This window comes from Balaenoptera acutorostrata, chromosome 4, assembly GCF_949987535.1.
Source record: "Balaenoptera acutorostrata chromosome 4, mBalAcu1.1, whole genome shotgun sequence".
NCBI lineage: Eukaryota > Metazoa > Chordata > Mammalia > Artiodactyla > Balaenopteridae > Balaenoptera > Balaenoptera acutorostrata.
In genome coordinates, this window is record NC_080067.1 from 56,519,674 (window position 1) to 56,532,528 (window position 12,855).

The 12,855-nt window shown below is 42.6% G+C and overlaps 1 protein-coding gene across 4 annotated transcripts in view; it reads left to right on the forward strand.

The window, feature by feature from the left end:
* The window catches only part of FNDC3B (fibronectin type III domain containing 3B), a 354,599-nt gene that overhangs the window by 331,075 nt on the left and 10,669 nt on the right, over window positions 1–12,855 (forward strand). For all 4 annotated transcript variants that reach the window (XM_057546030.1, XM_007197501.2, XM_057546029.1 and 1 more), the window contains 2 exons: window positions 7,154–7,320; window positions 10,204–10,331. In XM_057546030.1, the coding sequence (XP_057402013.1) occupies window positions 7,154–7,320; window positions 10,204–10,331 (295 nt within the window). The remainder of the gene's footprint in view (window positions 1–7,153; window positions 7,321–10,203; window positions 10,332–12,855) is intronic.

Sequence of the window (12,855 nt, forward strand, 5' to 3'; positions counted from 1 at the left end):
AGTGTATTTTAAAGCAAGGCTCCAGCAAAATGGGGATGGGGTAGAGGGCTCTAATAGGATGGATAATTGCCACTTGCTCTCCTTTTAACTCAGCCCTTGTGCCCGTGACACTTTTACCTTTAGCCAGCAAAATTGGAGGGGCTTTGTAATGTGTACAGTATGACTGCCTGTTTGCTATTAGAGAGGGATGGAAAATAATCTGCATAAAGAAACCCTAAAAAATTATACACCAGGCAACTAACAAAAGTGGCCGGGGTATATGAGCACTACAGGAGTGAACTTTCTTAATGTATGCCTGTTACAGAACAAACTCCTGCTTTATTTCTCAGAGCATACTGCTGAATTAAATGAAATAGATGTAACATGACTACCTCAGGGCCCACAAAAGACCCTCTGTATTAGCTTCCTTTGCTTCTCTGGAGCAGTCCCCAATTCGCATGACCACCCTTGTTGGATAAATGGCATTTTTATATTGCTTTCAGTCACCAGAAGGCAGCTATGGTTCTCGACAGGGGTGTTAATTCTCTGTTGTAATCCCAGATCTGTTACTGAGTTTCTGGATGACTAGAGGCATGTCCCTTAACTTCTTTTTGCCTTAGTTTCTCCCTTTACAAAATGAAGCTAGTGATACCTGTCTTCAGTCCCTGGTTGATGGAAAAAAAGCATTTTTATTTTTTTAAAAAGGAGCATAAAGATTCATCCTGCAAAATAAAGAGTATCGCTAGCTTATTCAGTTTCAGGCTAAAATGTTCTAAGGACAGCCCAAGGTGAGGAGTGGTAAACGAACTATTTGAGATCTTAATTAGACCAGAAGTAGAATTCAGACTACAGTTTTTTCTTCTATTTAAAAATAAATAAGTAACAGAATGGAAATGGATAGCATTTTCCTCTCCATTTTTCCTAAATGAGGTAAGATTGAGGTAAGGCCACTAAAATAAAAGTAGGCTAACAGAAATTTGGAAGATTCTGCAAAGAATATGCCTAAAGAGGAGATTCACTGCACGTATTTGAAAGCCAAGTAGAAGAATGGAAAGTTTCAAGGTTCTCAGGTGGTCTTTACAGAGTCTAGTCATCCTTTCTTTGAATATAAATAAATTTCTTTTTTGATGTATATCAATAAGTGCAGTGCAGACAAAAAGAATCAAAAATAGGAATTTTATTCTGTGTACAGATTTCCATCAGTAGCTATAGTGACATTTTATTTCTTAGAAAAGGAGCGTAAAAAGGATCATAACCGAAGCATATTGCAGCCTGATTACTCACAAGCCAAAGGCCCATGTGGAGCTGGGGACATGGGGATTAGGAAATTAACTCCTTTTCTCATTGGTCTTTTGGAAATCACTCTTGACACTTGAGCATTCAGTCTCCAAACTGGGACTCTCAGCAGCATCAGAACCAGTTTTGGAAAAGCACCTCCTTTGCCTCAGGTGTCCCCACGTGACACCATCTGCTGCCATCTGCTTCTGCATAGACATGGCGGGACTCAGTGTTCTTTGTGGAGTGAGGGCACATACTATTCCTTCCTGTTTTGAACATCCCCCATTCCCAAACATCACTTGAGTCATGTGGGAAATTCACACACACACAATCCATGGAGCCCAGGGAAACTAGGAAAAAATAAAGGCAATGACCTGTCATTGCTAAGGAATATAGCCACACTGAGCCTACTAAGAGTGTTAATTTGTGATGTTTTGAACTGTGCCATTTGTGGACCACAGGCCATTTTAGGTCAGCAGGTTCGATCACTTTGAGGAGTAAATATTAATGGGCTTCTGTTAGCCTGCAGTGGGTAGTAGATAGCAACAAGGAAATAAACATACAAACCTCAGCATTAGCTCTTATTTTCTGCTGTGAATTTATTATACTCCATCCAGAGAATTCTTGGATGTTTCTTCTGAAACAAAACTGTTTTAAGGAAACTTTTTAAAATTAATTCTTTGTATATCATCATTTTCCCCTAAAATGATTTAAAAAAACACTTAAAGATGTAACATGTCTGAATTTCTTCCTTCAGTTGCACTTCAGTGCAAAAAAGTCATCTTTCACAATATGAAAGCCCAAAATACTGAGGTTAAAAGAATTTCTTGAAAATGTCAAAAATCTGTTGTTTTGCCTTCCTAGTGTATATTTAATGACAAATCCTAGAATTTACTTGGTCCTTTCATTTGGATCTCAGAAAAATTCCTGCCAGGTGAATAAGACAGTTATTATCCCAAGTGTCCAGAAACAGCCTGGAGAGTTATCGACTTGCTCATCATGAAGGTAACAGACTGTGCATTGTGGTCAAGGTCTTTGTACCTCTTTGTACCCACCATGGAGTACTCTGACAGGCAAGCAGCAGAATAAGCATATTCATTTTGTATTCATAGATATGTAAAATATTTTTTTAAACCACTGCCAAATTACCAAATTAAAGCCCACGTGTATTTGTTACCTTCAAAGTGTTCAGTTTCAAGAAGACATTATAGTCAAAGCTAAAGCCAGTTGGGGGCAGAGCCATAAAGAATTCATTTAGACCGTAAACTTTCAGTGACCCACCGAATGTTCCGCCTTGTTTATGCTTCCCCTTGCAAGTAAACATTTGTTTTAGTACATGAGAGCATTTCTCTCCGTTTTTCCTCTCCCTAAGTAAAAAGGCCCAAATTCCCGTTAATGGCCAGCATTTCTGTAGCCCCTGCTGCTCCACCTTCATCTGTTTTCCACAGCGGCTCTCCGCCTGGGTTTTCCAGGACAGGGTGATGGTATTCACATGCACAGCTTTCCCTCCAGCTCCGGAAAGTCCAAGGGAATGTAAGTGAGAGGGATGCCGTCTGGGGACATCCTCAGGTTTCTCCAGTGTTGAGAAACGAGGTAAATCATTCATGAACCTTGGTGCTTTGTTATTATAAACAATAACCACTAATATTTATCTGGCACTCACAAGTGCTAGGCATTTTGTAATGGGTTCTCTCTGCATTATCCCATTTAATCCTCACAACAACTCTCTGAGGGCGTCAGCACTTGTATCGTGCCCATTTCACACAGGAGGAAACAGCTTACTTGGCTATAGAGGTGAAGACCACCAGGCTGCTGAAGCTGAACTCAAACTCAAGTCTGCTGTCTGCAATGATCGTTATTACCCGCTGTACCTTCAGCCCCTGCACCAGTGGGGCAGCACCATAGTGGGGCCCCAAGGTGTTTCCACACCTGTCCTCTTCCTTGGCCTTCACAAGAGCCCTAGGTCATGGGGCTGATGCCTCCGGATGTACGTGGCTATGGGCAGCAGGGGTCGAGGGTGGAGTACAAGGCCTCTCAGAGGCACTGCCGGTGTGGGCCCAGGGCTCCAGGGAGACCTGTAAGGGGCTGTGATACCACAGAGGGTCCCTGTGGCTACACATGCCTCAGCCTGAACTGATACTAAAATTACTCAGCGACTTTATTGAGCATGAACTACATTCTAGGAACCATACCTGTATATTGATATAATTTCATTATGTTTCTATAGCATAGGAGCATTCATGTAATAAAAATAACAGTGAGCATTTCATGTACACTCCTGGGTCACCAGATCAGATTAACTTATTTGGGGGAGAGCTATATGTCTAGCACGGGCCATCACAGATGTGGCAGGACGAATTCAGATGGACCTCTTCCTGCTGGAGCGTGAACTGGTTGTGGCCCTGGCAGCCTGGAGAAAGGCCTGCGCGGTGGGAGCTGAGAGCCACAGCGATCCTCAGGGCCCCTGAGCCTGATCAGGATGGTTGGTGGCGCTCATGGTGCAGGGTCTGGCGCCGTGGGTACCCTGTATTGAACTCTTACTACGTGTCGGGCTCAGTGCTAAGCTTTTTCCCCGCGTTTCTGCATTTGGCTCATCAAAACGATCTATGAGGTGGATACTGTCCCTGTTTTGCAGGTGGAGAAATGATTAGCAGGGGCGAGCGATTTGGCAGCCTCACGGGCGGAGCTGAGATTCATGGCCAGTCTTCCTGGGTCCAAGTCCCCATGCCCCACCCCTTGACACCAACAGTGTGGAGGAGGCAGGGGGAGAAGTGAAGGGTGGCTCAGTGTTTACCAGGCAGCGTAGACAAGGGGTGGCCCAGGGGAGCGCAGACTCCCCACATAGTGCGTCCCTTGTCACCCGGGCCACCCCCGTGGGACTGAGCAGTCGAGGGAATGACATAAGGGGGGGGAAGAGCCGTTGAGACGGCTGGATGGCCACTGTCCTCTTCATGGCAAAGCCTTGCTCCAAGCTCTGAGTCCTTGGTGGTTTTAAAACGTGGAGTCTTCAATCATTGTGTCTTGGGGCGTGTAGCATGTTTAATTCTATCACCAAAGGCGTCTGGCTTATTATTAATGAACTTTAAAATTAAGTTGGTCTTTTTAAAACAAATATTTGATGAGTATTTTTAATCCCTCCCCGAGTGGTTCTAGCCACAGGGTGTTAACCTGTGGAGCCTCCCAGAGAGGCCGTCATGCGACTGGCTGTGGATCACTGGCACTGAAGAAAGAAGGTTCTTTCTTCTCCTGCCTCTTGGAGTGGTGGAAAATAATTACAGAATTGGGGTGAAAGAGGGATTATATTTTTTGTGTTGGCTTGTGTGCTTTTATTTCGTTTTGGTTGGTCTTTATTGTTTGAAAGAGAAGTCACCGTCAGCATGTACAGAAAGAAGCTTAGGATCAACAGATACGTGTTTGAGGCCTACTCTGTGTAGGAACTGGGGCTCTTACATGAGCTTTCACACTGAATCCCACCAGTCCCGCGAGGGAGGGCCTCTTGCCTGCACTGCACTGACAGGTCCGGTGGGAGAGGGTAAACAGCCAGTATGTGCAGAGCAACCTCTCACCACGCGGCTGACCCTCCACCCGGGAGGAAGGAAAATGACCTCAGCGTTAGCTGTCTTCTCAGCCTTATGAAATGATTATAACTAACACATACTGAGTGATTATTACACGTCAAGACTATTCTAAGCACTTGTATTAACCCATTTAAACCTGGGGTGGGCTCTGTCACTAGCTTTATTGCACTGTCCCTCCAGGCAAACAAATGCTCTAATGGCAACATTGTAAAGTTTTTCAATCACCTGTTCCACAGTGCTTTTCCTAAATAGGAATGCAATTTTAAACGATTAATAAAATGCTGTGGTACAAGAGGAAAACAAGAAAAAGGAACAAAATAGCTATTCCAAAAACAGCAGGTTTTGATGAACTTGAAAATAGAAATATTTGAAAATATGCTATTTGCTCAGTTTAGACTACACTACAAAATTAGAGTACTGAATCTGCTTCAGTAAATTTCTTTGTGAATGTGAGTGCTGCTGCCTACATAGATATATTGAACTTATTTCAAAAGGAAATACTCTTCTCAGAGCAGGGCACGGACAAGGAAGCAGTACTATTGCTAGTATTCCTCTCCAAACTCCTTTAAAAACCCGGCTTTACTGCAAGTTTGTAATGAAGATGTAACACTTTGACTTCTTAAACCACTACGTCCATTTTGTGGTATAAGTAAGGGCAATTACTCTGGTTAGAGATTCTAGCCCGGGTGAGGCTGAGTTAATAAATAGCCTCTGGCATTAGTAAGGGGTATCTTCATTAAGGCGGTAATGTGTCAGCAGTGCTAAGTAGGTTACCATGGTATTTGGGTTTCAGCCTGGACTCTGTCTTTTCCTGAAATTAAAAATGTTCATTCTTCAGTAAAAGGTGCTTCCTTACACAGCAAAGCAGAGGAACATTAAATAGGTGAAATGACTAGGGCTCAGGAACTCAACTGCAAAGGCTGATTAATGCATGGGTACTTTAAGATAAGTATTGACTCTGACAGGTTTTGTAAAAAAGCTGTTTAATCTCTGTATCCATACATCCATCTGGAGGGAATGTTCTCTAGCACGTGGAAAAGCTGCTGCTCTCCTTCAGAAAACCCTGCCCACACACAGGACCAACTAACCCACAGGTTAGGTCTAATTTATCTCTGAATACGCGGAGTCTAGCACACAGCAGATGTTCAAAAAATGTTTGCTAAATGAGTGCATAAATTCTGCTTACCCTTAGGCCAAATCAGCCTAAGAGACATTTTGAATTGTGTGTGATGCTATCACTGCCTGACTTCGAGCAGTATTTGAAGACAGCGAATTGTCCTCAGATGCTGGGACGAAGCACCGGAAACTAGGAGAAACATTTGGCCTGTGTAGGAACAAGGCAGTGTGGTTGGATTAACTCATATAGAAGTTCTCAAAGTGTCCCCGGGCCAGCAGATTCAGATTCTGAATCTACTAAAGATCCTGAATAACTTATGGGAATTTACATTATTTCCAAAATTTTACAGTTAACTATAAAAAGACAAACTAACATTATATTGCAGTTCTAAGTAATCCTGTTTCACTGTGAAAATATTAATTTTCCAAGACCTGAGGGGAAACACTCAAAATGTAAGGCCTGTTTTTTTTATCCTCATGCCTCTTATGCCTGTGTCTCATGGAAATATTATTTAGCAGAGGAGTACAAAATAGTCCTGATGGGAGGGAGAAGGATCCAGAAGCTGCCAGTCTAAACTGTCCAGCCCACCTGTGCTGTCTTTCTGTTACCTTGATTAACCTGATGGATGATTCTGAGCAAAATATATTTTTTCTTTTTACATATTTTCTCAAAGATCTATAATCGTAAATGTCATCTTACTAGTTTGAGAAAGGGGCTTTGAAAGCTCTTGGAAAGATAAAGGTTAAAATTTAAAGAATTTTCTAGCTAAACCTCAGTTATTTAGAAAATTCTGGTAAAGAGGACATTGTATTTCTCCGGTGCCCAATTAACATTAACTTCATTGCCTAGTACATAGTAGAAGGTAAGGTAGCATATCAGATTATATAGATACTACCATTAGGAAAAATTTGAAATTTCTTTATCAGTAAACAAAAGCATGAACAACTGATGTCTCTAGAATCTATAACATAATTAAAGGAATCTCATTCTAAGCTTTATATGTTCTTAAATTTGTGTTTTTCTTTTATGTAAGCATATATTAGACATTAAACTTAACAGTAACATAGCAACTGGTTGATTATTAATTCAGATGGTATGAAAAGCATTTACCAAGCTGGTCTAATCTGTTCCACATTTGTATCATAATTTCTTGTCACTAATGAAAGTTCAGGTGGCTAATGGATTCTGCTCCTTTCTCTAGGTTTATTTCAATCTACAGAGGACCCAGCCACACCTATAAGGTCCAGAGGCTGACAGAATTCACATGCTACTCCTTCAGAATCCAGGCAGCCAGCGAGGCTGGGGAAGGGCCTTTCTCGGAAACCTACACCTTCAGCACAACCAAGAGTGTCCCCCCCAGCATCAAAGGTTTGTGGACCGTGTATTCAGTCATGCTCTTCTGTGAGAGTGAGGAAATGTTGGGATTTAAGAGGAGGAGGCTCGATTCTGACCTTGAAGATGCTCTCCTAATATTTCTCATATCAGCAAGATAGAATCAAAAGAACTTTCTGAAAGAGAAGGTTGAGAAATGGGTTCTCTAGGGGAAATGAGAGGCCTTAAGGGAGAGGGCTTACCGGTAATGACTTTTCTCAAGTATGTGTAAATTATTATCACAAATAATTTAATGGTGAGACAGCCTCTTCCCCACGGGGGATAGGGGGACAAAGAAAAGAAGCCGAGCTGAGTGACAGCTGTGGGGTTGGGAACGAGGGTGAATTCCTGGTGATGCAGCGCTTATGGCAGTTTACCAGGAGAGGTCTGAGTCTCTCTTCAGCGGTCCGCGTGCGTCTTTGGATGACTGTGGTGCGTCAGTAGATGAGAGGCTGGTGTAGACAGCATCCACAGCCTTTCCTCCAGCCCGCAGCTCTCACTGCAAAGCTGTAGCAGTGGCCTGTTCTGACCTCCTGGAGTATTTGTCTTGAGGTTTGTGAATGACTGGTTTACCCTCTGCCCCCTTCATGGGATCAGGGAGCGAGCGAAAGCCACTCCCCCAAGGCTCTCCCTCCACCGGCTCTGCTGAGCCCTCATCTCCCATTTTCAGCCACTGCACAGCCGACTGGCCAAGCCGGGCAGACAGCAACAGGGCAACGCTGGCTCAGCCCTTCCCACCTAGCGCTGGGCCCAGTCCCAGCCCCTCATGGACTCCTGAGCCTGCGCCCTCCCCTCCCCAGAGTAGTGTGATTCTTGTGAAGGTCCCTGCTGTCTGTCTTTGCTTTATCCAGCTGCTGCCCGAAATGACTGAGGCTGACAGATAAGCAGCCCACCTGAACCAGGTTTTACATGGGGTAAAGTGAGGGTTGGCTGTATTATTTGGGTGGCTAGGCAGTGAGCACAATTTGTTAAGAAGGTTCTGTCTGTGTCTGGCCCCAGGAGAAAGGCCATTTGACTCACTGCTTCCGCACAGAGGCACTGTATCAGCTACACCAGGGCACGGAGTGCGTTACAGGAGGGTGCGGGGCTTCCAGGGCTTGGGTCAGGGTCTGACCACGGTCTGGTTGCATTCTGTGAAGGTTTCCCATAGTTCCTTTCAGGGCGCTTTATGGTAAATACCTTCCCCCTGCTCCCCTACCCCTCAGCGATCCAGAAGCTCTCTGGTTTCTTCATGTGACGAAGATAACTGGTATAAGTGGATGTATACTTGCTGGGTCACTTGGGCGGTAAATGCCCTGGCCCTTTGGTGTAGCTTCGCCTTTCGGCTCTAACAGAGGAGATTCCTGAGCACACTGTGGCTGATAGGTTTGTTGTTGTAACAGGAAGGTTTGCCACGTTTACCAATTAGCTAAATAACTTCAGGGGTCTTCCCAGCACTACCTTTGCCTCTGGAAATGATTATTGGGGGAGATGCATTTTGTGGAAAACACACCACCAATCTGATAGCCCATGCAGGTCGTGGTACATTTTCTTCCGGAGGACAGTGTCCTCCACTGCCACACGTCAGGTCTTCTCCACTCACGCTTAGGTTCAGGAGATTGTCTTAGCTGGAGGACTGTTTAGTCTGATGAGATTATTTAGTTTTCCATAAATTACAGTTTTCGCCAACTAAGACAAACTTTTTTTTTTTTCTGACTTTTTTTTTTTAATTTTTTATTTATTTATTTATTTTTTAGCTGTGTTGGGTCTCCGTTTTTCTGTGCGAGGGCTTTCTCTAGTTGTGGCAAGTGGCGGCCACTCTTCATTGCGGTGCGCGGGCCCCTCAGCGTCGCGGCCTCTCTTGTTGCGGAGCACGGGCTCCAGACGCGCAGGCTCAGCAGCTGTGGCTCACGGGCCTAGTTGCTCCGCGGCATGTGGGATCTTCCCAGCCCAGGGCTCGAACCCGTGTCCCCTGCATTGGCAGGCAGACTCTCAACCACTGCACCACCAGGGAAGCCCGACAAACTTTTTTTTTAAGACAGCTTTTATTTTTCTGAAACAGCATTGTACAGAATTGAAAGTAGAAACAACTACCTCTAAAGAATTCATGTAATTAGAAAATAAAAATAAGGGCATTCAGCAAGAGCAGTTACACATGCTAGTTACAAAATGGAAAAATGTCAGATGTTGAATTAAGCTGTAGAGATACAGTATAAGCTGTAAGAAAATATTTTAAAATTCTACAACATGTAAGTGCTTTGCTGCAAACTAACATAATTTCACTTTAATCTGGAATGATGAGTCCAGTAGGTAAAAAATAAACTAAAAAATATAAACGTAAGATAACTTTTAAAGGCTTACCTCAAATGCCACCTGCTCCTCAAACCTTCCTTAGACTCTCACACGGATGTGACTTCCTTCCCCTGGAACTCCCCAACATTTTGTTTGTACCTCTCATTTTAATCTGCCTTACATTTATGTTTGTTTGTACTTGTTTCATACCTTTCTCTCCCCTTCCCTCAACTAGATCTTCATTTCCTTGAAAGCAGTATTTATGGTACCTATTTTTGCATCCCCCAAAGAACCTAACACAGGGCTTAATCATAGAAGGTGCTCATTAGCCATCAAAAAAATAACAAAAATGCAACCCAGGCCAAACAGTTATTAATAGGATAGTGAGCAAAGGGTTCTTCGCCAATGGCTTGCTAGGCGCGGAATGTCTTCTCTGTGTAAAGGGTGCCCTGCTAGTTTTCTAGGAGGCTGGGCAAATAAACTCCCCTCTCAGGTTGGGCACAAACATTCTCTCTCTCTCTCTCTGGGTTCTCACTAATATTACTAAAATATTGACTATTCATATGATACTTTGAATTTTGAGCTTGGATGTGTGGATTTGTATTTCAGCACCTCGAGTAACACAGTTAGAAGGAAATTCATGTGAAATTTTATGGGAGACGGTACCACCCATGAAAGGCGACCCTGTCAACTACATTCTGCAGGTATTGGTTGGAAGAGAATCTGAGTACAAACAGGTAAGAACCAGCGTGCGTGGCACGTGCGTGGCCTCTCAGGGTCAGGCTGGCTCCTTGCCTCTGCCTTTGCGGTGAATAATTTAGTAGCCAGTGAACTACATTTTTCTCAAAGTCGGTCATAGAAACTGCCTCACATGTACCCATTACCTAATTCTTTAGGGTACAATAGCTCTGGCTTACATTTTATTTTGTATGTGGTGGTATTCTTAAATTTTCAGTTCCACAAGCATAATCTTGTGAAGGGTTTTAAGTTCTGTATTTGTATTTGATATTCGTATGTATTGAAAACTAAAGTGCCAGTGGTTTTACTTTATAGGGAAGTAGTGTCAACCTAATTACTAAAGCCCATGTCTGTTTGCCTTTTTTATGGAAGTTATAATTGAAGGATAAGGAAAGTGACCTATCAGCCCTTGAGGCCTGTGATTCAGAAGCTCTGGGTCACTACTTGTCACCCTTTAATGTGCATAGGATCACCTGAGAATCTGTTAAAAATTCAGATTCCGATTCAGTAGGTCTGGGGTCGAGGTTCAAGCTCCCAGGTGACATTGATGTTGCTGGTCCATGGATCATGGTTTGAGTAGCAAGGCTGTACGGTTCACATGATAAACCCATGCAAGGAAGAATGTGATTGGAATATAACCCGATAAAGAATTTGGGTTTATCATTCTTGACACCCTTTTTGATCCTAATTCTTCCAAAGCCACACATTATCTTGTCACTGGATGTGAAAGATTCAGATGATACTCTGTGGCTTTCCATAACGTTCCCAGGAGCTTAATAATTATGTGAAATCAGAATATAACATTGTTACTCCATTAGAAAAGCTGAGGGCCCGTTCCTTACCAGCACTTTTTTTTTTTTTTTTAATTTATTTATTTATTTTTGGCTGTGTTGGGTCTTCGTTTCTGTGCGAGGGCTTTCTCTAGTTGCGTCAAGCGGGGGCCACTCTTCATCGCGGTGCACGGGCCTCTCACTGTCGTGGCCTCTCTTGTTGCGGAGCACAGGCTCCAGATGTGCAGGCTCAGTAGTTGTGGCTCACGGGCCCATTTGCTCCGCGGCATGTGGGATCTTCCCAGCCCAGGGCTCGAACCCGTGTCCCCTGCATTGGCAGGCAGATTCTCAACCACTGTGCCACCAGGGAAGCCCCCCTTACCAGCACGTTTAATAGAGGAGTGCATTTATGTCAAACTCAAGAAGGTGAAGATAAATGCCACCTGCCTTCCGAATCATTAACATAATTTGCGAACACTTCTTTGTATTCAACTATTGAGGCTCCAGATACACAAAACAAGTAGAAAATAATTTGATTCAGAGTTTTTGTTAATTTGCTGGTTAATATTCCTCGTATTATAATAATAAAGAATACTTGTAAATAAAAATGAGTAAAAAGAATCAAAGAAAATTTTAGTAAATTTTACTGTACTTTGTTAATATGAAGTGCCAGATAAAAGAATGAATTGCTTTAAGCACATTTTGCAAAAACTTGTTTTAAACATGACAGGCACCACCAGTATTGATTAACACTTTGGATGATTTCACCAGTTTCCATCATTCCTCTGAAATAAGAGCAAAACCACTCTTGTTTCCTTTCACCTTACAATCTCGTTTTATACAGCATATTTCACTTCACAGTCAGTCATTTTACGTGTGCAGTTGTTTCACCTTACCACAAATATATTACTGGTTTCAGAGTCTCAGCGCACATGAAGAGCAGAGGATTTTCCCTGCTAGATTCAGTCATCTTTAACACCAGTAGCATTGTCCTGTCGCATAGTAATGTAACAAATGGCTAAAGATGAAATGTTACCAAATTTTACAACATATCACTTGACACTTAACAATATTCACTTCCCAGCAGTACATTCATTGCATGTTCATCGTTGTATTTTATAAACCTTTTATTCCACCACCATGCTTTTCCAACCTGTTCTTGGAAAAAATGTTCTGCTTCTCAAAGCACACTGATTGTTGATTTACATTGAAAAAGCATTGTTTGCTCAATATCTGTACATTAGGCATTGCCAGAATATAGGTTAATCCATTCATAAATTAGATTTCACTGGCAGATTGGCTATTTTGAATCTTGCTATTTGTTTAATGTTATATATTTTGTCTCACGAACATACAAATACTAATACACAATTACATATATGCTTCAAAATATATTTCTTATTGTAAACAGCTATAAATAAGAGTTTCTTGTTGAAAGTAGGTGAAAACACAGTACACCAGGGCGGGCTCAGTTGCTGGGGAATTAGCATTCTTCTCGTAACCGTGTGTTTCCTGCATTTACCAAGAAATGATTAAGGCAGGTAGTGGTACTTGAAAAGCCAGAGTTGAGTCAGGGACAATTTGTACTGAGTTTTTTGCTTCTCCCTATTCAATAAACATTAACTTAAACATGATGTTTTGAGTACTTCATTCAGTTGTTCTGGACACGAGATAGGGAATGAAATCTATTTATCTTATGTGTGCAGAGTAATGGTTAAAATAATTATAGTCCAGAGATAACAGGCTTTGAATT